The sequence below is a fragment of the Salmo salar genome, chromosome ssa07 (genome assembly GCF_905237065.1).
Source record: "Salmo salar chromosome ssa07, Ssal_v3.1, whole genome shotgun sequence".
Classification (NCBI taxonomy): Eukaryota; Metazoa; Chordata; class Actinopteri; order Salmoniformes; family Salmonidae; genus Salmo; species Salmo salar.
This window is the reverse complement of record NC_059448.1, coordinates 22,028,011-22,053,819: the sequence shown is the minus strand read 5'-3', so window position 1 is coordinate 22,053,819 and position 25,809 is coordinate 22,028,011. Positions and strand designations below refer to the sequence as shown.

At 39.8% G+C, this 25,809-nt stretch overlaps 2 protein-coding genes across 4 annotated transcripts; both read right to left on the bottom strand.

Annotated features, from left to right (window-relative positions):
* Positions 1 to 773: 773 nt before the first annotated feature.
* Positions 774 to 2,920, bottom strand: LOC106608733 (uncharacterized). Of its 2 annotated transcripts, XM_014206837.2 has the most exons (6): positions 2,861 to 2,920; positions 2,388 to 2,732; positions 2,202 to 2,246; positions 1,898 to 2,011; positions 1,764 to 1,798; positions 774 to 1,645 (listed from the first exon to the last, which is right to left on the bottom strand). In XM_014206837.2, exons 1-6 carry the CDS (start codon positions 2,901 to 2,903, stop codon positions 1,526 to 1,528), a joined length of 702 nt encoding a protein of 233 aa, XP_014062312.1. In that variant the 5' UTR covers positions 2,904 to 2,920; the 3' UTR covers positions 774 to 1,525. The 2 variants fall into 2 exon arrangements, with proteins under 2 accessions (XP_014062312.1, XP_014062313.1); XM_014206838.2 differs by lacking the exon at positions 1,898 to 2,011 and having other exon boundaries at positions 2,861 to 2,912.
* A 12,262-nt stretch (positions 2,921 to 15,182) lies between these two features.
* LOC106608731 (uncharacterized) lies at positions 15,183 to 22,383 on the bottom strand. Of its 2 annotated transcripts, none has more exons than XM_014206835.2 (4): positions 21,908 to 22,383; positions 17,490 to 17,855; positions 16,986 to 17,336; positions 15,183 to 15,439 (listed from the first exon to the last, which is right to left on the bottom strand). In XM_014206835.2, exons 1-4 carry the CDS (start codon positions 21,963 to 21,965, stop codon positions 15,216 to 15,218), a joined length of 999 nt encoding a protein of 332 aa, XP_014062310.1. In that variant the 5' UTR covers positions 21,966 to 22,383; the 3' UTR covers positions 15,183 to 15,215. The 2 variants fall into 2 exon arrangements, with proteins under 2 accessions (XP_014062310.1, XP_014062311.1); XM_014206836.2 differs by having other exon boundaries at positions 15,183 to 16,551; positions 21,908 to 22,381.
* Between the last annotated feature and the right edge of the window lie 3,426 nt (positions 22,384 to 25,809).

Genomic DNA, 25,809 nt, shown 5'->3' with positions numbered 1-25,809 from the left:
ACTATTAAATTTGCCTTAAGATGCCTTTGGGAACCCGGACACTGGTTCTTTGGAACTGGGTTGAGCAGGCAGAGTAAAGTAGAGGCAGACAACAGTTTCAACAAACAACACGTTTAATAGGGAATAGCGGTGGTCACACGTTCCCTTTCATTGTTGTTTTCTAAAGCTCCAAATCACAAACAAATAAACAAAAATGAAAACAACCAAACAGAAAGGGACACAGGAAGTGGTGAAGCCCAGAAAACATATTCTCTCTTTAGTACCATTGCTTCAACCGAAAGTCCTCTGTATGATCTCAACAAACGCATGTGCTCTCAGCCAACAAAGGGATCCACCATGCCCCTGGACTGCCTCAATTCCTGTGGGCGGCCGTACCTCAAACAAACAGAAACAGGGGTTAAAAGGGATATTTAGTGAGGCAATCAGTCACACCTGTGACACACACCTAAATATTTTGCCCATTTTTAAAAAAAGAGATTCAAAGATTAGATGCTTCACCAACCACACTCGGTTGGCAGGTGGACAGTAAATCTGGCAAAACATACTCAGAGAGAGAGAGAGCGACAGAGAGAGAGAGAGAGAGAGACATAATAGCCATCTCATCTCTCAGTCTATGAGAGGCCCAGTGATGTTCACCTCAGCAGGTTTCACTCTACACTGAGCTAATTCTTCCTCTCACTCAAACCACAGGAAGTGATGTGTTCCTCCCTTGCCCCTCCTCTAACTCAGACCCCAATCATATTCTCCTTAAAAGGTGCTTCTTGAAATAAGGGGCTGTGATCAGTGCAAAGCCAAGAGAGGAAATACTAATTGACAAATAACATCATGACAAAGGCTATTTTGGTTAAACTTTTTATTTGTCTTTAGAAGTGATCAGAATAATGCAATAGTCTACTGTTGGGTACTTTGACCCTCAGGGTCACCCTATAACAAAATAACCAAATCATTAACACACACAACAGAGATCTAAGTTAAGAGAGGCCAACAGACGCAACTACTCTGCAGCTCTTAAACAGTTGTGTTTTTACCTCTAACTCCTCCTATCTAACCACACTCTATACCACTGACCTAACTGAGTTGGAGAGGGCTACTGTCGCCCTGAGGTACAATTCACAAACTGGGTGGTTCGGGCCCTGAATGCTCATTGGCTGACAGCTGTGGCATATCAGACAGTATACCACGGATATGACAAAACATTTATTTTTAGTGCTCTATTTACGTTGTTAACCAGTTTATAACAGCAAAAAGACACCTCTGGGGTTTGTGGTATATGGCCAATTTACCACGGCTAATGGCTGTATCAGGCACTCCGCGTTGCGTCATGCGTAAGAACAGCCCTGAGCTGGCGTATATTGGCCATATCACACACCCCCTCAGGCCTTATAGCTTAATCATACACTGCAGAGATTGATTTACATTTCAATACATTTAATTTAACTACACAGATACAATATAGCAAGATTTGAACTTATATTCAAAGAAATGGTCAACCAATTGTCCTCCTGTTCCATCCTCCTCCACTTTATCATCTTGTAGCAGCATACACTACATGGGGGTCCAGCTCCTTCTTTCTCCTCCTCTCCATCTTCGTCTTCTTGGAGGTGAAATTCAGGGCGGCATAATTCAATGTATCTGGATCTTGTATCTACAGATTTATAAATATCATGACATACAATTATAATTTACATTGTGAATAGTATTTCTGAATTATATTTTAAAAATGATATGGCTGAACATACAGTATTTAATCATACAGTATTTACCTGATCATTTTGTGGTTGTCGTTGAGAATCAGGTCCTGAATAGGATATGAAAGAGAGATGGGATGAGAGAAGAGGTGAACAGATAATTTCATTCTAGTTCACAGGCCCCATATTATCATGAAATGGGCTTCTACCTGTGTTGTGTCTCTTTGTGTCTCGTCTGATCTTGAGGACCAGGATGAGGAAGACTATAGGTAGTGTCGCAGTTACAACACCCAGGATCACAACCAATGGAATGAGGTACATTCCTACAAAACCGATTTCAATCAGAATCAGAACTATTTAAAACATTACCCTGTTTGCTACCAATGGAACATTCTCAGTCTGGATTGCTTTAAGATGCTGTTGCACTTTAATTCTATTCTGCTGTACTTTAATGGTAGATAATATGAATTTATTTACGAAATATTCTCACTTAACATAAGAGAATAAACATACCTTTTTCACAGTTTTCTGTAAGGTCCTTTTCTGAATTTTTGTGACCTTTTGGACGATTACGAGAGTTAAATATTCCTGCAGTACGATAGCATTATATCTCCAACATTTTCTCAATAATATCTCTGATACATCAGATACATGTTAGTGCATTTGGAGTCATAGCAGACAAGTTGTTGAAAAGATTACCTTGGACCTTCAGGACAGTCGCATTGGTGAAGATGATGTATTTATCAAGCATTCCACAGAAGTAATGACCAGAATCAGCTTCATCCACCTCTGCGATTTTGAGGAAAATTGTTATATTTCTGACTAACATTTCCATATGGCTGGGCGGAAAACCATTGTGATGTTGGACAGCTGGATCAGAGCTGTACATAGACGCGATGCATAGGGGCTCTGAGCCATTGACTTGCTTGAACCAGCCAACGTGTCCTGGAGCTCCAGTGACATTAGTGCACTGCAAAGTGACATTTTTCCCAGGTTGGACTACCACTGAGGGCGGAGGAGAGGCAGACACAACAGGGGTCAGACCTGAAAGAGAGAAGACAAAGGTTTAGAAACAATTGCAAACATATAACTTTCTGTTCACTCATGCACTACCATACCTAAACCTAGTCTTAACTATGAATCACAAAATCATAATGACTTAGATAACTCACACAAGCCGTAGATGACAAGAGCTGATAAATATATGTGTACCATTCTGTGTTTAGATCTACACTGCCAGTCCATGAAGGAAGAACTACATCTTTAGATGAAAGTAATTTGTGATTAGGGGCGGGACATTGTGTGAGAGCCATAGCTGCATACAATGACCAGAGACAATTTTTTTTCTTCCCACCAACCACTGATTTTCCACTCTTACGTTTGGTTTGAGAGAGAGAATGATAAGATATTAGTCTTAGGCTGTAGTTTATCATCATAGAAGTTCCCAGAATTTACCATTTTAAGTTGGTTAAACATACTGTATATTGTCAATTTTAAAGTAGTAACGTTTAAACAAAGGGTCTGGGTTACAGTAAACATAAAAAATATGTTTTCACAGTGATGACACCAATTAAGGTTGCACCTAATCATTATTTTGGGCATTCTATCCACCCCCTGGGGTAGACAACTATTGGCTAGAACTAATAGAGGGCGCTCCTCTGACTGCACCAAGTAGATCACTGAACTGAAGAACTTATGCAGTTAGCAGGAGCCTTGGCTTTTAGTCCACCTATACCTTAAAGGTATTCTGAGCTTCGCTGCATTACATTTGATCATAGAAGATAAGCACGGTAGTGTCAGCCCAACAGGACGCTCAGCTCTGTCTATTCGGCCTCTTGTAAAATGGGTTGTAATTCTGCTTGTGAATATGTTAGTTGCAATCAAGATGATGATGATGATAACAACCAAAACAAATGTTATGTAGTTCAGCAATCCGGTATGATTCTCTTGAGAAGGAGAAAAATAAATATATATGTTTCAAATGAAGGAATTGGTAAGGTTTCTGACCAAAACAAATGGTGTCGTTAATAATACTTGTACTTATATTTGGTGCCCCGTGTGAGGAGAACATGACATTATCAAAAATGTTTGCATTTTATGTAGCCTTTTATTTAGAGATCAGGTCTCTGATCGCTAAAATATAATAATGTATCTAATAATATTAGTAGTCTAATAATTTCTATGGGGGGAGATTATGTGCTAAAGGTTACCTGATGGACTGGTGCGGTTGGTAATCTATCAGTTCAGATAAAAAATAGGAAGTCAAAAAATGACATTAAGTACAGTATACAAGTAATCTCATTTAAGCAGTATATTTTCCTCTTACATGGACACATCGTCGAACATTACTGTGAAACATACATAACAGTAAGTCGATTAGTAGCTATTAACCTCTCTAGGGGTTGTGGGATGGTAGCGTCCCACCTGGCCAACATCCAGTGAAATTGCAGAGTGCGAAATTCAAAAATACTAAATTCAAATATTTACCATTCTTGAAAATATATGTGTTATACATCAAAATAAAGCTTAACTTCTTGTTAATCCAGTCACCGTGTCAGATTTCAAAAAGGCTTTATGGCAGAAGCAAACCATGCGATTATCTGAGGACAGAGCCCCGCATACAAAAGCATGAAAATAATTTATCAACCAGGCAGGTGTGACACAAAAGTCAGAAATAGCGATATAAAAAAATGCCTTACCTTTGATGATCTTCATATGGTTGCACTCACAAGATTCCCAGTTACACAATAAATGTTCGTTTTGTTCGATAAAGTCCCTCTTTATATCCAAAAACCTCAGTTTTGTTGGCGCGTTTTGTTCAGTAATCCAATACCTCAAAGGCAGTCACAACAGGCAGACGAAAAATACAAATAGTATCCGTAAAGTTCGTAGAAACATGTCAAACGATGTTTATAATCAATCCTCAGGTTGTTTTTAGCCTAAATAATCGATAATATTTCAACCGGACAATAGTGTGGTCAATATAAAAGAAAAACAAGAAAGGCGCGTTCTCGGTCGTGCGCAGGAAACTGGTCTGGCGACTTCCCAGGGTCCACTCACTCAACGTGGTCTTACTCCCTCATTTTTCAGAATACAAGCCTGAAACAATTTCTAAAGACTGTTGACATCTAGTGCAAGCCATAGGAAGTGCAATTTGAGTCCTAAGTCAATGGATAATGTGATGGCATTCAATGGAAAACTACAAACATAAACAAATCCCACTTCCTGGATGGATTTTCCTCAGGTTTTTTCCTGCCATATCAGTTCTGTTATACTCACAGACATTATATTAACAGTTTTGGAAACTTTAGAGTGTTTTCTATCCAAATCTACCAATTATATGCATATCCTAGCTTCTGGGCCTGAGTAGCAGGCAGTTGACTCATCCGTAGGTGAAAATAGTGCCCCCCTACCCTAGTGAGGTTAATATGCACATTAGATGCAAGTGATGAGTCTTTCTATACCTCTAGGTCCTTTGTTCCTTTCCTTGCATATCCCCCATGACAGTAGAATGATCACAATCACAATGACAATGTTTGATGCGGACAGACAAGAGCGGTAAGAGTCAGGGAAAATCATACTCTGAAACCAAAGGATTTTATTATTTGAATCTGCTCATTTTCAATAAATGTTTTATTGGAGGAATATCAGGTAATATTACATTTTTATCTTACAATACAGGTTACAAATATGCCTGCTATAAAACTCTGTAAATGGTAAATTGGTGAAATAAGTGAAAGAAATGACCTTGACTCTCCTAGCTGGACTGACTCAGACACAAGCTGCCAAATGAGATGCTGGATCCTGGAATCTGCACCTTTTGTAATAAAACCAAGGCTCCATATGAATCCATATGAAAGGTATAATGTCCACATACAAAAGCCAGACAGTTACGTATTATTATACTTGTGTGTTACATACTATCAAAAATCAAAAACACCATTCCTGAAGGTCACAATTTTACAATCCTGTGCAGCAAAGTAATGCATCCCTATATCTGACTGCCTTGCATCTGAAATGGTAAGCATTTCAGATGGTCCTATGGGGAGTCAACAACCAATTATATACACCGGAAGAAATCAAGAAACACGCTCAACGGGCCAATTAATTCACTACCCCTCTTTAGCGAGCCTAAACAACCCTGAAGGTGCAGGGTCAAAATACGTTATACCTCATTCTCTCCTTCAGGGAACAGCTACTTATATTCATAACTGTATGTTCCCTTTTCAGCCGGTCACTCGATATAACATACTATGGGGACACACAATCATGCCCAAGCACACAGAGGTTCCACCGGCTCCAAAAGGGACTTACAGAAGGTACCTTTTTCCCTGATACTTACCTGAAAAGCCTGAACTATCAGAGCCTCAACAAGCCTGAGCTGTCAGAGCCCCATATAGGGAACCAGAAACCTGCTGCAACTTGACTATGCGTACTGACACGCTGCAGCCCAAGTCTATAGACACCACAGTTCCAAGAAACTTCCCACACATAGCACAATACTTACCTTACAAGCCTGAAATGTCAGAACTCATACAAGGAAGCGGAAGTCCACAACAACAGAACAACTGCTGTAACTTGGCAAAGCGCATACGCACTCTGCATAGCATTGACCAGAGTCGATGAACCACGGTAGCTCAATGCTCAAACCCACAGGGAACTGTGGTAACCCTGATAAAATGGTGTCTAACTTCAACTATGACCAAGTCCATAGACCCGAACGGTTCCAAAACGGCTCACACATATACCTGAGGAGTCTGGAATGCCTGAAATCACACTAGGAACTGTAAGTCCAAAAAAACAGGGCACCTGCAGTGACTTGATAATGTGCATTCGACGCCTCCTCATCAACGAACCATGGCAGCCCAAGGCTCAATCCTACAGGGGAACTGTGGTAACCCGGATAAATGTGCAATCTGTGCACTGCCGGACACCAAGGCAGCCAAAGGCTCAATCCCACAAGGGAACTGTGGTAACTTGGATAAATGCGCAACCAGCATGCTGCCTAACACCCTCTCCCAGACCCAGCCATAAGAACACTATGAGCCAGACTGGGAGCAGTTACGTCAAAGCGATAAAACCTCACAAGGCATGTGGAAACCTATCACCAATTGTCATGCCCCTGAACAATGCCCAAGAAGCTGCCACACCCCTAGTGGAGTAAGCATGTACACCGCTATGCAAACCTTGCCCTTTGCTATCATACGCCAAGGGGAAAGATTCTGTTTAGAAAGTGCCTTACCCCAAGATGGATTAGCAAAACAGACAAAAAGCTGGTCCAAACGGGGATATCCTTGGGCCGATCAATATATGTGCACGATGCAAGCAATGGTCACAGGCCACTCAACCTTCGTTGCTCACTAGAAGCAAATGGAGGACAAGAAAAGGGGAACAGCTCAAAAGCTAGAGAGCTGTAAGATATAGGCATGACCTTAGAAGCAAAAGCTGCATTAGGACGTAACATCACCTTGGAGTTGTAAGTCGCAAAGTCCAAAGAGGGAGGGTGTACTGATAGCGCGTGGAGATGTCCACAACTGCCATGAGCAGGGCAGTCTTGTAGGAATGGACCTCCAGGTCCACAGACTCCAATGGTTCAAAATGAGGCTAATACAGAGTGGCCAGGACCAAAGCCAGATCCCAGGTCGGTGCCATAGGCTTAGACACTGGTCTGAACCGATGCTCACTTTTCAGGAACTGCACCACCAGAGGATGAGACCCTGGGGTAGAGCCATCAATCCCTACGTGACATGCTGAGATGGCTGCCACATAAATGTTCAATGTAGAAAACTGTTCAAAAAGATCTTGCCAGAACATCAAAATGTCAACCAAACTCCTTTAATCTGACACCAATCCTAAAATGTGCACCACTCATATGTTTACAACCCTCGCCGACTGTAGAGTCATAACCACGTTCCAGCGCCAAATCATCCATTCCCTGCGGAGCATTCAGATCCCTCATTGAGAAGAACAGAAGACAATGCCCTTTTTTCTCGTAATGCGTAAAGATCTACGTCGGCCTCGTTGTTCCGATCCCATATCTGGGCAACCACCGAGGGGTGAAGTCTCCACTCCATTGAGAATGTGAAGCAGTATAACATATATATATATATATATATATATATATATATATATGTGTGTGTATAATGCAAAATTACTCACTTGGACTGTGGGTGAAGTGGTCACCCCTAATTCAAAAACATAACATATAAATTTAGTGTATTCTTGTTTGGCATTCATAGATGAAATAATATTAATTAATTACATTAATATTTGGCATTCATATATCATATATTTGGTATGAAGTATTACAAAGTTAAATGTTGGCACACTACTTAAGCATGCTAGGGGAGAGCCGGGACGAAAGTAACACAGGACAAAAGTAACATGCTCATTTTCTCAGATAACGACAACATTCTCACTTCTGTGTTAAGTCAACACATTTCTAATGCGGAGGACGAGCTCCCTGCAAAAAAACACAGTCCAGTCCAATCATGTTTCGCCGAGTTATGAACAAAAAGTGGGTTTGAGCGATGTAAGTAAAAAAAACTGACCCGGAAGAGTTTTTTGGTTGTGTTTAGAGTTGTGTTTAGAGTTGTTTAAGGTTCCAACAATGTTATTTTCTTAAGACATCTAGTGATTAAATGACAGCATAGGTCTCAAGTATCATGCTAGCAAGTCTTGGGTGTTAGCCTGGGAGAAGTTACAGGAAAGATTGGAGGGACAAAAGTAACATTGTTAACTGATGACCTGGAATAAAATAAAACGAAATTTAAGCACAGGCCATTGTCCGCTTTATTTGAAATTGCTTTTATAATGTTAGCAAAATATCAACAATGTTTGAAAATTATGGCATTATTAGAATTAGGCAATAATCATTTGACTTGATGGATCAGCATCTCACAAAAGCTTTTATTGACAGGTTAGTGGTTAAAAATATGTATCAATTACCTTGTGTCAAGCCATGGAAATGTAATAACCATGATGAGTTTCCCGTTTGTGAAGAAAATAAAAACATTTACTCTATCAAGACACAATGAGCATGCATTAAAAAGACAGCTGGAATGTAACTGATTGGTAGGGCTAAGCATTAACAGTACATTCCCATTAAAGTGAGATGAGAGAATTATTGTTAGTATAGTTATTATGTCATCCATTTCTGTCTGATTAATATTGTAATGCAAAATATTGTGGTTGTGCAACATTGCGATGCTGACGCATGGTTCATTTTCCTAAATTTCGAACCTGTAGCATTAATTATTCAAATCGACACAAACATGAAATTATGGCTGATAGTACATTTGCTGAAAGTACAAATCAGAAAAATGTAGATAACAGATATTGTGCCAGCTGTTACTTCCATCTCATGGCTGTGTTACTCCCACCCCACCAGCAGGTACGAAAGTATCGTTGCGGTAGTTCTGTTCTTGTTATATTTAATTTCAAACGCATTTACCCTAGAAATGAAACTACAATTGCTAATGGTAGAGGACATATCACCACCTTCCGGAGACACCTGAAACCCCACCTCTTCAAGGAATACCTGGGATAGGATAAAGTAATCCTTCTAACCCCCCCCCCTTAAAGATTTAGATGCACTATTGTAAAGTGGTTGTTCCACTGGATATTATAAGGTGAATGCACCAATTTGTAAGTCGCTCTGGATAAGAGCGTCTGCTAAATGACTTAAATGTAAATGACATATATAAGTTGCTTGTCATAAAATATATGGTGTCACTAGCTCGATCGATGTCTTAGTAATTGTAAAGTGTTTATTTTGTCCCGGTTCTCCCCTACTTAGATTTTTACAGACCTCTCCTCCACAAGACTATCAGGAAAATGTGTGTTGCTATGAGGATAGTAACGATAACAACCAGAACAAACGTTATGTAGTTCAGCAATCCATCTTGATTATCTTGAGAAGTAGAAAAATAAATACAGTTCCTTGCAAAAGTATTCACCCCCTTGGCATTTTTCCTATTTTGTTACATTACAACCTGTAATTTAAATTGATTTTTATTTGGATTTCATGTAATGGACATACACAAAATAGTCCAAATTGGTGAAGTGAAATGAAAAAAATTACTTGTTTAAAAAAAAAAAAAAAAAAACGGAAAAGTGGGCGTGCATATGTATTCACCCCCTTTGCTATGAAGCCCCTAAATAAGATCTGGTGCCACCAATTACCTTCAGAAGTCACATAATTAGTTAAATAAAGTCCACCTGTGTGCAATCTAAGTGTCACATGATCTGTCACATGATTTCAGTATATATACACCTGTTCTGAAAGGCCCCAGAGTCTGCAACACCACTAAGCAAGGGGCACCACCAAGCAAGCGGCACTATGAAGACCAAGGAGCTCTCCAAACAGGTCAGGGACAAAGTTGTGGAGAAGTACAGATCAAGGTTGGGTTATAAAAACATATCTGAAACTTTGAACATCCCACGGAGCACCATTAAATCCATTATAAAAAAATGAAAGAATATGGCACCACAACAAACCTGCCAAGAGAGGGTCGCCCACCAAAACTCACGGACCAGGCAAGGAGGGCATTAATCAGAGAGGCAACAAAGAGACCAAAGATAATCCTGAAGGAGCTGCAAAGCTCCACAGCGGAGATTGGAGTATGTCACGACTTCCGCCGAAGTCGGCACCTCTCCTTGTTCGGGCGGCGCTTGGCGGTCGGCGTCGCCGGTCTTCTAGCCATCATCGATCCACTTTTCATTTTCCATGTGTTTTGTCTTGTTTTTCCTCACACCTGGTTTCAATTCCTTCAATCATTTGTTGTGTATTTAACCCTCTGTTCCCCCCCATGTCGCTAGCGGAACACCTGCTCCAATATCCAATGATGGGCGTGGCGCGAAATACAAATTCCTCTAAAATCCGAAAACTTCCATTTTTCAAACATATGACTATTTTACAGCATTTTAAAGACAAGATTCTCGTTAATCTAACCACACTGTCCGATTTCAAAAAGGCTTTACAACGAAAGCAAAACATTAGATTATGTCAGCAGAGTACCCAGCCAGAAATAATCAGACAGCCATTTTTCAAGCTAGTTAACATATAATGTCACAAAAAACAAAACCACAGCTAAATGCAGCACTAACCTTTGATGATCTTCATCAGATGACGACCCTAGGACATTATGTTATACAATGCATGCATGTTTTGTTCAATCAAGTTCATATTTATATCAAAAACCAGCTTTTTTACATTAGCATGTGACGTTCAGAACTAGCATACCCCCGCAAACATCCGGCGAATTTACTAAATTACTCACGATAAACGTTCACAAAAAACATAACAATTATTTTAAGAATTATAGATACAGAACTCCTCTATGCACTCGATATGTCCGATTTTAAAATAGCTTTTCTGTGAAAGCACATTTTGCAATATTCTCAGTAGATAGCCCAGCCATCACGGCTAGCCATTTAGACACCAACCAAGTTTAGCCCTGATCAAACTCCGATTTACCATTACAAAAGTTTCATTACCTTTGTTGTCTTCGTCAGAATGCACTCCCAGGACTGCTACTTCAATAACAAATGTTGGTTTGGTCCAAAATAATCCATCGTTATATCCAAATTGCGCCGTTTTGTTCGTGCGTTCCAAGACACTATCCGAAATGGTAAATCAGGGTCGCGAGCATGGCGCGATTTCTAAATATTCCATTACCGTACTTCGAAGCATGTCAACCGCTGTTTAAAATCCATTTTTATGCAATTTTTCTCGTAAAAAAGCGATAATATTCCGACCGGGAATCTCCGTTTAGCTAAACAGAGGGAAGAAAACAAAGCTTTCGGTCGACGCGGGCACGAGCCTGAGTCTCACAGTACTGTAACCAGCCACTATCCAAACGCGCTACTTTGTTTCAGCCAGAGCCTGCAAAGCCACGATTCAGCATTTTGCCGCCTTCTGAGAGTCCATGTGAGCCGTAGAAAGTGTCACGTAAGAGCAGAGATCCCCTGTAATAGATTGAGATAATCAACAAGGCCAAGAAATGGTCAGACAGGGTACTTCCTGTACAGAATCTTCTCAGGTTTTGGCCTGCCAAATGAGTTCTGTTATACTCACAGACACCATTCAAACAGTTTTAGAAACTTTGGAGTGTTTTCTATCCAAAGCTAATAATTATATGCATATTCTAGTTTCTGGGCAGGAGTACTAATCAGATTAAATCGGGTACGTTTTTTATCCGTCCGTGAAAATACTGCCCCCTAGCCATAACAGGTTAACAATGGTACGATCCAATATCAGCATGGGCAACATTCCATAGGGTCAAATTAAAGCTAACATCATCCATTTGCAGCTCAAAATGAGATGTATTTGCGAAATCTTTCTGGAATTGCACTTTTTCATAGGAGGTTGTTAAAATGGGTACAAGTGTTTCAGCCATATCCAGGATAACACTGAGTTTACTGTGGAGAAGCACTCCAGAGTCACAGATCCCCCTAAAGGGTCACCGATTCTGTCCGCACAGATTGAGATACAATGGGATGCATGCTACCATCTGGAACACACAGGACAGAGGACATAGTTGGAGAGGGAAATATTAGCTCATGGTGTAAAGAGCTCATGTTTGGCTAATTGATGTAGATGTAAAATTAATAAATGCACATCTAAATTTGCATAAGAGTTACAGTAAAGCCAAGTCAATAAATTGAGTCAAGGTAGAGGACAATGTCAGTTATCTTAGAGTAAATACCTTCTGAAACACAGGTGAAATGGACTAGGCAGTTTAGATATGTGACCCGTTTCAGGAAACTAGGCATATGTCGCGGGTCACTACTTCACAGGCGCCGTTTGAACTTAAACTTTAATTTTTTATCAAAATGTTTTTTTGGGGCAGAAATGCCTTCTCGGACATGTGAACTTTCATGTCCTTAACTTCTTGCGGATTAGTGGGACGCTACCGTCCCATTTCGACAATTTCCAGTGAAATTGCAGAGCGACAAATTCAAATTAAATTACTATAAATATTAAACTTTCATGAAATCACAAGTGCAATACATCAAAATAAAGCTTACCTTGTTGTTAATCCAGCCGCCGTGTCAGATTTCCCGATCTCTACAAGGAATTGATGACAACACATGGTATATAAAGCATAAACAACACGTTTTGATTATTTAATTGACCTCCAACATGATTGGAACTACTTTTATTGAGCTCACATTATTTCTGTATTTTCCAGAGGTATGTGTAGTCAGGCTGTGTGTTATCACTTTAACTTCCAGTTTCCAAGATGATGTTTCTGTATGCAGTGATGCTGCTCCGCACATTTGTAGGTAAGTGAAACTTACCTGATAATGATGCATTAAAAACATACATTACGTTTTACGTTTCATTTTCGTTACGTTACATTTTCTTTTCGTTAACTTATCTTAATGTTATTTTGTTGTTTGCAGGTGCACTATCCTTCTGACCCTATGCAGTCAGGTCCCATCTACTTTTTAACTCCCCGCAAGTGTGGCTTGTTTGGTGTCTACTGTGAAGGAATACCACAACAAGTCAACTACTTGATTGATGAAGGTATGTCATCCAGCAAAGGCAGCAGCGCAGTCATCAACTACATGCACCATTTCTTCACCAACTACGAAGTTGGGGAAACACGTGTGGACCTGAATTGTGATAACTGCAGTGGCCAAAACAAGAACAAGTTTGTGCTCTGGCATTGTGCCTGGTGGACCATTGCACAAGCTCCACCACAGTCTGGACCTTCACTTCCTGATCACAGGCCACACCAAGTTTTCCCCCGACTGGTGCTTCGGCCTCATCAAGCAGCGCTTCAGAAAGAACAGAGTAAATACTGTCTGAGATTTCTGATGTTGTGAAGGACAGCACTGTGACAGGGGTCAACATCCCACAACTGGTTGGACTGGAGGATGGTACGGTGCTGGTAGAAAGCTATGGCTGGCATCAACACTTGACGCCGTACTTCAGGCCACTGCCACTTATCAAGCAGTACCAGCACTTCAGGTGAATATAATTTTCATTGCATTGTATGAGGTTATTCTTCTTATCTAAACTTGGAAGGTGAATTGATGTTGTGCAAGGTTGTAATGTCTACAATTTTTTTTGTTATTTCCTGTTTTACAGCTTCGATGTTCTGGAGTCTGGTGTTGTTGATGCCGAAGGAGCGTTCGGACTCAGTCGGGACCAGGTTTCAGCTGCTGCGCAACGCTTACATCCTTCCTCCAATAGATGGTCTGCCTGTACAAGCACCACCTGGACTGGACACAGCTAGACAAACTTATCTTTTGAGAAGATCAGGGAGTTTTGCGACGAAGAGGCTATTGACATCACATGCCCTGCATAGATTCCCTTGTTCATGCATGGTTTGGACGGACCAGTCATCAGCACTATCTGCAGTGCCTCTATTCAAATGACTCTCTCCTAACACACACACCATACGTTGCTGCTACTATTTTATCCTGCTGCTCAGCCACTTTACCCCTGATTGTATACATATAACTACCTCGTCTATCACTGATATCGTTATTCATATTGTTCTTGTACAAACTGTATATTATTTTATTTATATTGACACTATCTTTTTCTGATATTGCTACTATGCAAGTAACCATTGGTCATCCCTACTGCATCTGATCTGTCAGACTCACTAAACACAAATGCTGAGTGTTGGAGTGTGCCCATGGCTAAAATTGTGCTATCTGGTTTGCTTAATGCAGGGGTGTCAAATGTCCGGCCCGCGGGCCGGATCAGGCCCGCAAAGGGGTTTAATCCGGCCCGCGAGATGATTTTGTAAAGTATAAAAATGAGCTGCAATTTTTCAATAAAATAAACTGCTGTTCCAATTGCGTCCACTGGATGGCGCAATAGCAATTGTGTTAAGCAAGCAAACTGTTTATACCGGAGCAGAGCAAGTAGGTCAAGCAAGTGCAGCCAGTCCGGATGAGCTACTTTGTTTTGCCCGCGATATTTATTACGGCTTCTACTTTTAACATTATGTGCTTTGGCACCCTCATTGCCCCAATATGTCTCTGTCAAAAAAGAGAAAAGTGGACGCAGAGTGCATAGTGTTCCAAGAAAAATGGTCATCCTCCTATTTATTCACGGAATTGAATGGGAAAGCTGTATGTTTGGTGTGTTCACAGCATGTTGCAGTGCTGAAAGAGTATAACCTTCGTCGCCACTATGTGAGTCTTCATGCTGACAAATATGACAACTTTCAAGGACAGCGGAGAAGAGAGAAGGTGAATGAACTGTTGGCGGGTCTGAAGAAACAGCAGTCTGTGTTTACTCACAGCCGAGACATCAGTGACGCTGCAGTGAAAGCTAGCTACCTCATTGCTAATGAAATCGCAGTGGCTTCAAAACCATTTAGTGAGGGTGAATTTGTAAAAACATGCATGATGAAAGCAGCGGAGATTGTGTGCCCTGAAAAGCGCCAGGCTTTTGCAAATATCAGCCTGACAAGAAACACAGTTGCAGACAGGATTTCTGATCTTTCAGTGGATTTGGACAGCCAGTTGAAGCAAAAAGTAAAGTCATTTATTGGGTTTTCAGTTGCAATTGATGAAAGCACAGACATTACAGATGTTGCACAACTGGCCATTTTCATCCGCGGAGTTGATGACACATTGACCGTCACCGAGGAGTTCGTGGAGTTGGTGCCGATGACAGATACAACGACAGCAGCTGATATTTTCACCGCACTCGTCGGCGCGCTGGACAGGGTCGGAGTGGACTGGTCCCGCGCTGTCAGCCTGGCTACAGATGGTGCGCCCTCAATGATCGGGAAAAAAGCATCGTATTAAAACAAAGAAAACAATCTGAAGTTGTTGTTTTTAAGTTATATATACCATGATTTTATCGGTCCGGCCCACTTGGGAATAGATTTTCCCCCATGTGGCCCCTGAGCTAAAATGAGTTTGACACCGCTGGCTTAATGTAAGGATTTCTTTCTTTCTTATTTATACTTTTACTTTTACTTGTGATACTTAAGTACATTTTAGAAATTCCCTTTCCATTTGGTACTTAAGTATTTTTAAACCAAATAATTTTTAGTATTTTAGTGGGTGACTTTTACTTGACTCATTTTCTATTAAAGTACCTTTACTTTTACTCAAGTATGACAATTTAGTACTTTTTCCACCACTGGATGTGGCCGGCGGGTTATAGCATTTCTTTCACATGACCCATCAATTTAGACAAGTGTGCCTGGGTAAGCATCATCTAATATTTGTAAAATATTTTTACCTGGACACTTTCTGTTTACCTGGGATTTTTCCTTATTGTAGGCCACTACTTTCACCACTTTTAGTTTTAATCTTTACTACACTGCTCACAGTTTAGCACAGGACCTCATATGTGAATCGTTAAAGAGATGGGTGTGGCTGGTTTAAGAGGGTGTGAACACTGCTGAATGGGTGTAGACAAAGGAGAGTTCTCCAGTAGGTACCAAAACATTCAAAGGCCATTTTCTCAAAAGTGAGGTTACAAGTTTATCAACTTTCAAAGCAGAATTACTTTCCCATTGTTCCTCAAATGCGGTGTATGATATACCATTTTGTAGCTCTGAGTCTCTACTTTTATCCAATGTAAAAAACACAATTTAAAATGTTGCTACATAAGACCGATATGAGCCGGTCGGTCATTTAACTTTTACAGTATGTCACCTAAACTGATGAGTACTGAAACATTTGAACAGACAGTAAACCATATTTGCATTTGTAATAGCTGAAGGATTGAGAAACTGAATCATAGAATAGATCTATTTCCTGATGAGGTAGATGAGGAAGATGATGGTCAGACAGCAAAGGAGAATTCCAGTTCTTATGATTGAGAGTAGGACAAGGATCCTCATATCCACTTCAGTCGCAACCTGAATGTCACCACCTGAAAGAATTAAACCTTTTATATTTCCCATTTTTGTATAATTTTATATAATCAGGGTTGGGTAGGTTACTTTCTAAGTGTAATTCGTTACAGTTACTTGTTATCTGTCCCCAAAATTATAATCACTAACGTAACTTTTGGATTACCCAAATACATTTGGTGTCTCATCATAGGGGTCTCTGACCTGTGGTCAGACTCAATCAGGTGAAAACACATTTAATTTGCACTTTTTTTCAATGCTGAATTGAATGTCATTGAGAAAACAGAAAGGTGTTATAATGTATTTTTCCCCAACCATCCTTTCTGAATTTACATGTATTCAGTTACTCCCCAGTTGCTCCACAACCCTGTATATAATATAGTTTTGGCTAATACAGTGTAATAACTAAGGGTTATGTTTGTATATTGTTAATAAACAAGCATATTATACTTACCATGAATGTCCAGCTTGGTCCCGTCTCCAAACAGTATCTCCCCACATGAAGCCACGGCACAGTAGTAAGTCCCAGCATCAGAGAGGCTGAGGTTCCTCTTGGGGAGGTTGTAGACACAGCTCTGTGTAGGAGACCCAGCCTCAGGGCTCTTCTCACACTGATCACTCCTGTCTCCATGGGTGTAAATAATTCCTGGACGGGATTCTCCTGAGCCATGTCTGAACCAATAGACACTGTGTCCTCCTGCACATGTCTCAGTGTGTATTGTACAGTTCAGAGTCACAAAGACCCCTGGCTGGATTGACTCAGATACATGCTGCTGGAGCACAGTCTTACTGTTGGACTCTGAACCTGAAAAGAGTGTTTACATATGTCAGTAAATCGCAAATCGCAAATCGTAAGACTATATCCAAAATGTAACTTTTTTTTTTACGGCTCTTCTTCTATCAATTCAATTTTTTGGGAATGTCTGAAAATATCAAAATACATTTCTCAGTACTATACCTTTTACATTGAGAATGGTTCCTTTTCCAAATTCCACCACATTTGAGTGTGCGCTCCCACAGTAGTACGTGGCTGAATCCGAGCTTTTTATGTCTGAGATGCTGAGGTGATTTACGCCGTTGCTGCTTTGCACTGAGAACCGAGGGTTATCCTTAAACTCATGGTAAAATGTAGCAGATTTGTCATACTTATAGATGGTTGAGATGAGATGAGGTTTTTCTCTGAAGGGTTGCTTGTACCAGGAAAAATGCATGGCCATGTCGCCTTTATAGAGGCATTGCAGAACCATTGTGTCTCCAACATTGGCTGTCATGAGACCGTTCTCCTGTTGTATGGCAGAGGGCTCAGTCCCAGCTAGCGCATGAACTATAAATAAAACAAAAGAAAACATCTTACAAAAATATATTAAACCTTAAAAGATTATACATTAAAAGATTGTATTGCCTGCACCTTAGAGGCTGCTGCCTATGTACATCGACATGGAACACTGGTCACTTTAAAAATGTTTGCATACTGTTTTACCCTTTTCATATGTGAATACTGTATTCTAGTCAAGGCCTATGCTGTTTAACTATTGATGTGCATATACAGTGGGGGAAAAAAGTATTTGATCCCCTGCTGATTTTGTACGTTTGCCCACTTACAAAGAAATGATCAGTCTATAATTTTAATAGTAGGTTTATTTGAACAGTGAGAGACAGAACAACAACAACAAAATCGAGAAAAACGCATGTCAAAAATGTTATAAAATGATTTCCATTTTAATGAGGGAAATAAGTATTTGACCCCTCTGGCAAAACCCTTGTTGGCAATCACAGAGGTCAGACGTTTCTTGTAGTTGGCCACCAGGTTTGCACACATCTCAGGAGGGATTTTGTCCCACTCCTCTTTGCAGATCTTCTCCAAGTCATTAAGGTTTCGAGGCTGACGTTTGGCAACTCGAACCTTCAGCTCCCTCCACAGATTTTCTAAAGATTAAGGTCTGGAGACTAGCTAGGCCACTCCAGGACCTTAATGTGCTTCTTTTTTGAGCCACTCCTTTGTTGCCTTGGCTGTGTGTTTTGGGTAATTGTCATGCTGGAATACCCATCCAAGACCCATTTTCAATGCCCTGGTTGAGGGAAGGAGGTTCTCACCCAAGATTTGACGGTACATGGCCCCGTCCATCGTCCCTTTGATGCGGTGAAGTTGTCCTGTCCCCTTAACAGAAAAGCACCCCCAAAGCATAATGTTTCCACCTCCATGTTTGACGGTGGAGATTGTGTTCTTGGGGTCATAGGCAGCATTCCTCCTCCTTCAAACATGGCGAGTTGAGTTGATGTCAAGGAGCTCCATTTTGGTCTCATCTGACCACAACACTTTCACCAGTTGTCCTCTGAGTCATTCAGATGTTCATTGGCAAACTTCAGATGTGCATGTATATGTATTCTTGAGCAGGGGGACCTTGCGGGCGCTGCAGGATTTCAGTCCTTCACGGCGTAGTGTGTTACCAATTGTTTTCTTGGTGACTATGGTCCCAGCTGCCTTGAGATCATTGACAAGATCCTCCTGTGTAGTTCGGGGCTGATTCCTCACCGTTCTCATGATCATTGCAACTCCACGAGGTGAGATCTTGCATGGAACCCCAGGCCGAGGGATATTGACAGTTCTTTTGTGTTTCTTCCATTTGCGAATAATCGCACCAAATGTTGTCACCTTCTCACCAAGCTGCTTGGCGATGGTCTTGAAGCCCATTCCAGCCTTGTGTAGGTCAACGATCTTGTCCCTGACATCCTTGGAGAGCTCTTTGGTCTTGGCCATGGTGGAGAGTTTGGAATCTGATTGATTGATTGCTTCTGTGGACAGGTGTCTTTTTTACAGGTAACAAGCTGTGGTTAGGAACACTCCCTTTAAGAGTGTACTCCTAATCTCAGCTCGTTACCTGTATAAAAGGCACCTGGGAGCCAGACATCTTTCTGATTGAGAGGGGGTCAAATACTTATTTCCCTCATTAAAATGCAAATCAATTTATAACATTTTTGACATGCGTTTTTCTGGGTATTATTGTTGTTTTCTGTCTCTCACTGTTCAAATAAACCTACCATTAAAATTATAGACTGATCCTTTCTTTGTCAGTGGGCAAACGTACAAAATCAGCAGGGGATCAAATACTTTCTTCCCCCACTGTACTATTCTATACTACGTATTCTTCAGATATACTACATATTCTGTCCATATTGTCTACACATCCCATCACACACACACACACACACACACATACAGCTCGGGAAAAAATGAAGAGACCACTCCAAAAGGATCAGTTTCTGTGGTTTTACTATTTATATGTATGTGTTTGGGTAAAATTAAAATTGTTGTTTTCTTCTATAAACTACTGACAACATTTCTCCCAAATTCCCCCCCAAAATATTTTCATTTAGAACATTTATTTGCAGAAAATAACAACTGGTCAAAATAACAAAAAAGATGCAGTGTTGTCAGACCTAGAATAATGCAAAGAAAATAAGTTCATATTAATTTTTAAACATCACAATACTAATGTTTTAACTTAGGAAGAGATCAGAAATCAATATTTGGTGGAATAACCCTGATTTTCAATCACAGCTTTCATGCATCTTGACATGCCCTCCACCAGTCTTTCTATTCTCATAGTTTCTACAGATTGTAAATTAAAGATCTTTTTTTTGCTAAGAGTATTATTTTATTATTGATCTATGACAAATCCCCCAGCAGTGTTATTTGCAGAGTTAGCTCCAGGTATTTGTTGCAATTCTCCATCCATTCCTGAACCTCTAACCAAAAACAAGCTACATATGGACAGTACCAAAACAAATGATCTAACGATTCTGTCTATTTTTAGGAAAATCTGCAGAGCTGGGATGGTTGTATCCCCCATATGTTTAACATTGTATTGGTTGCAAGAATTTTGTATAATAATTGAAATGGAAAAACTCAAAGTTTCGAATCCAGCGTCGTTTTGTGTATCAGTTCATAAACTATGTGCCATGGAATCGGTACATCGAAAATCTCTTCCCAAATATTTTGCAATCTACATTGTACAGGTGTCCATTTTTTGGTCCATAAAATAAACCGGTACATGTTTCTATTTATCACAATTCTCTTTAACCAAATTTAGCCTTTAATGCAGGGTCGACAGAAAAGTTCCTTACTTTCTACTCTTTCCACTTGCCTCTTCCATTTTTCAGTTAATGCTGCAATTAGTTGGTTGTAGTTTTGAGTAGAGCAGACATTTCCATATATTTTTGCTAGCTGCATGTGTGACATAACTCCGCCAGTCCTATTTATGATATCATTTACAAAGATTATACCGTTTAAAAAAAAAATCTCAAAAAATATTGGTTTTTTTGATCAATTACTATATTTTCTGGTGGATTAAACTGAAATTGCAACCAACTTTCTATGGCTTGTTTTAAAAATAGCGAAATTTTGGAGATTATTTCATTTTGAAATAACTGAAAGTGAGAGGTTCTAATCTGAATAAAGGGAAAAAGGCCTTTCTTGAACATTGGGTGAGACATTCTTACTAATCTGCTAGAGAACCAATTCAGAATTAGGTATAACTTTTGTATGACTGAAGCCTTTAGTGAGAGGTCTAATGCTATAATATTTAATATTTTCTGCCCTCCGAATTCATATTCATTATACAAATAGGCCGGTTTAATTTTGTCTGGCTTGCAGTTCCAAATGAAATTTTATTTAATATTCATTTCAAAAACAAGTCATTAGGTGTAGGCAAGGCCATAAGCAAATTGGTCAACTGGAATATGACTAAAGAGTTATTCATGGTGATTTTTCCACAAATAGACAGGTATTTTCCTTTCCATGGTAGCAAGATCTTATCTATTTTTGCTAACTTTCTATAAAAATGTTTTTTTAGTGAGATCCTTTCTTTCTTTCGGGATATGAATAACGAGTATGTCCACATCACAATCAGACAATTTTATTGGTAAACTACACGGTAATGTAAAAGTTTTATTTTTTTGTGATCCAATATGTAATATAGTACATTTATCATAATTTGGATGTAATCCAGAGAGGTCAGAAAAATTATCTAGATCCTCTAGATCCTCCAAATTGTGGATTTAAAAGAAAACATGAATAATCAGCGTACAAGGACACCTTTGTTTTTGTTGTGTATTGTTAGATATTACTGCACTGTTGGAACTAGGAACACAAGCATTTCGCTACACCCGCAATAATACCTGCTAAATATGTGTATGCGACCAATAACATTTGACTTGATTTGCAAGATTAAGTTGCCTTAAAGTGTCTGTGAATGTTAATTAAATAAATTGTACCATTGCACTCCCTGATGAAGGGTATGCTGAAACATGTTGGAGTTTTTTTTGTAAATGTTGTTCTATTGAACATACCATCATAATAAAGTAAATAAAACTTACCCATCTCTCCAAGAAGAAGAAATGTGCACAGTGGTGCAAACATCTTAATAGCTGTCATCCTCTTCAAAACCTGTGTCTTCTGTGGAAAAGTTTACCACTGTAGAACAACACTTCTCAAATGATGCTATTTAGTTTCTGAGATGCATTCTATAGTCTATGGTATGTCATTTAGCATTTCAGCAGAATTTTCTAGTTTCCCCAGTGGTAGGCTATGTGCCCCTGTGGTGGCTTCACCTAACCCAGATTAAAGGAGACCGGATGGATAGAGCTGAGCGTCCTGTTGGGCTGACACTATTATGTTTGTCTTCTATGATCAATGCTTTCAAATGTAATGCAGAATGTCACTTTTTTTGGACGAAGAATGAAGTTTAGCTAATGCCTGGCCTTCAATTTCAAACGAGGACAGATACTGTTGTCTTAAAAATGAAGTTAAGCTAAAGCCTGGCCTTCATTTTCAAAGGACAATCCCCTTTAAGGTATACATTTGGTGGACTACAAGCTAATGCTCCTACCAACTGCAAGAGTTCCTCAGTTCACTGATTTACTTGGTGCAGTCAGAAGAGTGCCCCCTATTGGCCAATTACCACCAACTCCAGCCAAAAGTTACCCATACCTGGGGGTCCTCCCGCCCAACACAATTATTCAACGCAACTGTTCTGGGTGTCATCACTGTGAAAACAGATTTTGAATATTTACTAGGTGTCATCCAGCCCCTTTACTTAAACATCATTACTTTAAAATGGACAATATACACTATGTTTGAGCAACTTAAAATGGTACAATTCTGGGAACCTCTATGATGATAAACTACAGCCTACAACTAAATTATTGTATCCTTCGCTCTCTCAAACCAAATGCAAGAGTGGAAAATCAGTGGTTGCTGATAAGAAAAAATGATCTGTGGTCAATGTATGCAGCTATGGCTCTCACACCATGTCCCGCTCCTAATCACAAATTACATTCATCTAAAGATGGAGTCCTTCCTTCACAGTCTGGCAGTGTAGCTCTAAACACAGAATGGCACACATATTTGTATCAGCTGTTGTCCTCTATGGCTTGTGTAAGTTATCTAAGTCATTACGATTATGTGGTTTATAGTTGAGACTAGGTTAAGTATAGTAGTGCATAAGTGAACAGAAAGTTCTATGTTTGGGATTGTTTCTAAACCTTTGTCTTCTTTCTTTCAGGCCTGACCCCTGTTGTGTCTGTCTCTCCTCCTCCCTCAGTGGTAGCCCATCCTGGAGAAAATGTCACTTTGCAGTGTACTAATGTCACTGGAGCTCCAGGACACGTTGGCTGGTTCAAGCAAGTCAACGGCTCAGAGCCCTATGCATCACATCTATGTACAGCTCTGAGCCAACTGTCCAGCATCGCACAGTTTTTCAGCCCAGCCATATGGAAATGTTAATCAGCCATAGAATATTTTTCCTCAAAAGAACAGAGTTGGATGAAGCTGATTCTGGTCTGTACTTCTGTGGAATGTGTGATAAATACATCTTCTTCACCAATGCGACTGTCCTGAAGGTCCAAGGTAATCTTTTCAACAACTTGTCTGATATGACTCGAAATGCACTAACATGTATATGAGGAATCAGACATGTAACATGTATATGAGGAAAACGTTGGAGATATAATACTATTGTACTACAGTGTAAATAACAGTGGGAATATTTAACTCTCCTAATCGTCCAAATATTTAACTCTCCTAATCGTCCAAAAGGTCACAAAGATTCTGAAAAGGACGTTACAGAGCACTGTGAAGAAGGTATGTTTATTCTGTTATTTTAAGTGAGAATCTTTTATAAATAAAGTAATATTATGTACAATGAAAGTGCCACAGAATATAAATAACCAGCAACTTATAGCAACCTAGCCAGAGAATACTTGTTATTTCAGTTGCTGATCCACAGATGAGAATCCTGGTCCTTCTCTACATCATAAGAACTGGAGTTCTCTGCTGCTTGAACATATTCATCATCCTCTACACCACCAGGAAAAATAATAAATAAATAAAGCTAAGGCCAATGTCAACAGAGTATATGTAGTATCTTACTTGCATTCATCCAATCCCTGTGCATCCACCTATTGTATACGCATTAAAGTCCCAGTGCAGTCAAAAACGTGATTTCCTGTGTTTTATATGTGTCTGGATTTCTCTATTGACGCTCATATCAAATGTAAGTGATTTATTTATTTTATATGAAAAGTGAAGATTCAGAGCTTCAAAGTTGTATATCATACACTGTAGTTGGAGGAAACATTGGAAAGTTATTCTGCTTTAAAAGTTGATAAACTTGTTATTCCACTAAGGGGGCAAGTAGGAGAAAATGACCTTTTCACACTTCTTAGAGAGCTGTTCTTTGTTTAGGTCCATATAGCATTGTTCACAGACTCTTAAGCCTTAGTACCACCCACACATGTAAACACATGCGAGTCAGCATGGCATTGTCCTCCAGAAAGTAGTCTCTCTACTTATACGCAGCTATATTCAGGGAAGCAATGCTTTTGAGGGCTGTAGCAACACTTTGGCAGTTGTCCAAAGCTAGATATTTCCAAAAATCTGTGTTAGCAAAGATTATCTATATACTGACCAACAAAGCCCCCTTTCTGTTATAGACAGAACCCTGTAACATGACAGACCAATCTGGACTCATCTCTCAGCCAATCATGACCAACCAGGAAGGGTCATTTCTTTCTCCCTGTATAGCTCAGAGTTCATAATTTAGCATCTTTATAATGTTAACAGATCCAACACAAGTTTTTAAATAAGTCACATGAAAGTTCACATGTTCAAGAAGGCATTTCTGACAAAAAACAAGAAAATATGCGACCCGATTCAGGAAACTAGGCGTATGTCTCAAGTCACGACTTCACAGGAGAGCTTTATTTTTGCAGAAATGCCGTCTCGAACATGTGAGCGTTCATGTGCCATAATAACAAATGTATATGCCATCTATAAATATGAATACAATTGTTACATTACGAGCCTTGTTGGTTAAGCCACAGAAAAAGAGCATAATGACTGGGCTGAACATGCCGAGAGAGGGGTTCGGATTGGTCTGCCATATAGTAGGCTTCTGTCTATTTGAGCTGATCAGTCTGTGTTGGTCAGTCTGTGTTGGTAATCCTGTCGAACGCGGCTTTTAAATCAACTTTTATTGTGTAGTGGAGCTGCATAAGTGTTTTTCTCCACTTTCTGGAGGATCATATTTTGAAATCAGTGGAATTAGAATATGATAGCTAAAGAGATGGAGAAAAAACTTGTCTCCAGATTACATCTTCAAACTAAAGGCAACTGTGGCATGGCATTCGTGACAGGGAGACGCGTCCATCATGCATGATGATGTATACAGGTAAGATAGTTAGCTAGCTACATTTTCAGATATTACACGTTTCTAATTTTGACAGAAAGGGGTTTCATTTCAAGCTAAAGTGTACTGTAAGCTAGCTAGTTAACTTTAGCTGGCTGGATCCCTAGCTGATGTTATTATTTGTATCCCAGAGCCATTTGCTTTTCTAGTTAGAGACTAATGTTAGCTAGCTAACATTGTACCCCTTTGGTTAGCTCCCAGCATATTCATGCAGGGTATTAACCACATGATTTGGCACTGTGTTCATTGTTGTTTAACCCTTTCACACGTACCATCACACGGGTGTGATCATTCTACAGTGGTCCCTTTAGCGTACGATCACACCGGTGTGATTAGAACGCTTATTTAGAACGGCCAGTTTCGAATGACGCAACAATCAACATTTGAGCTGGCCACACTTTTTCAGAAACATTTTGCACAAACACAGTTCTTGTAAAGTTATGTCCAGAATGTGAGCAGTTTATTTTTGGATGCAATGTTCAGACATTCACAGAAGTATCTACAGCATAACACAATCATCCAAACCGGAAA

Excerpts from the sequence above, each read along its gene's own strand:
- LOC106608731 (XM_014206835.2), bottom strand. The coding sequence starts at position 21,965 with ATGACAGCTATTAAGATGTTTGCACCACTGTGCACATTTCTTCTTCTT. Across the intron at positions 17,856-21,907 it reads TCTTCTTCTTGGAGAGATGG|TTCATGCGCTAGCTGGGACT; the intron begins GTAAGTTTTATT and ends TTTTATTTATAG. Across the intron at positions 17,337-17,489 it reads AACCATTCTCAATGTAAAAG|GTTCAGAGTCCAACAGTAAG; the intron begins GTATAGTACTGA and ends CACTCTTTTCAG.
- LOC106608733 (XM_014206837.2), bottom strand. The coding sequence starts at position 2,903 with ATGGTACACATATATTTATCAGCTCTTGTCATCTACGGCTTGT. Across the intron at positions 2,733-2,860 it reads TCTTGTCATCTACGGCTTGT|GTCTGACCCCTGTTGTGTCT; the intron begins GTGAGTTATCTA and ends TCTCTCTTTCAG. Across the intron at positions 1,799-1,897 it reads CACAAAGAGACACAACACAG|GACCTGATTCTCAACGACAA; the intron begins GTAGAAGCCCAT and ends TATCCTATTCAG.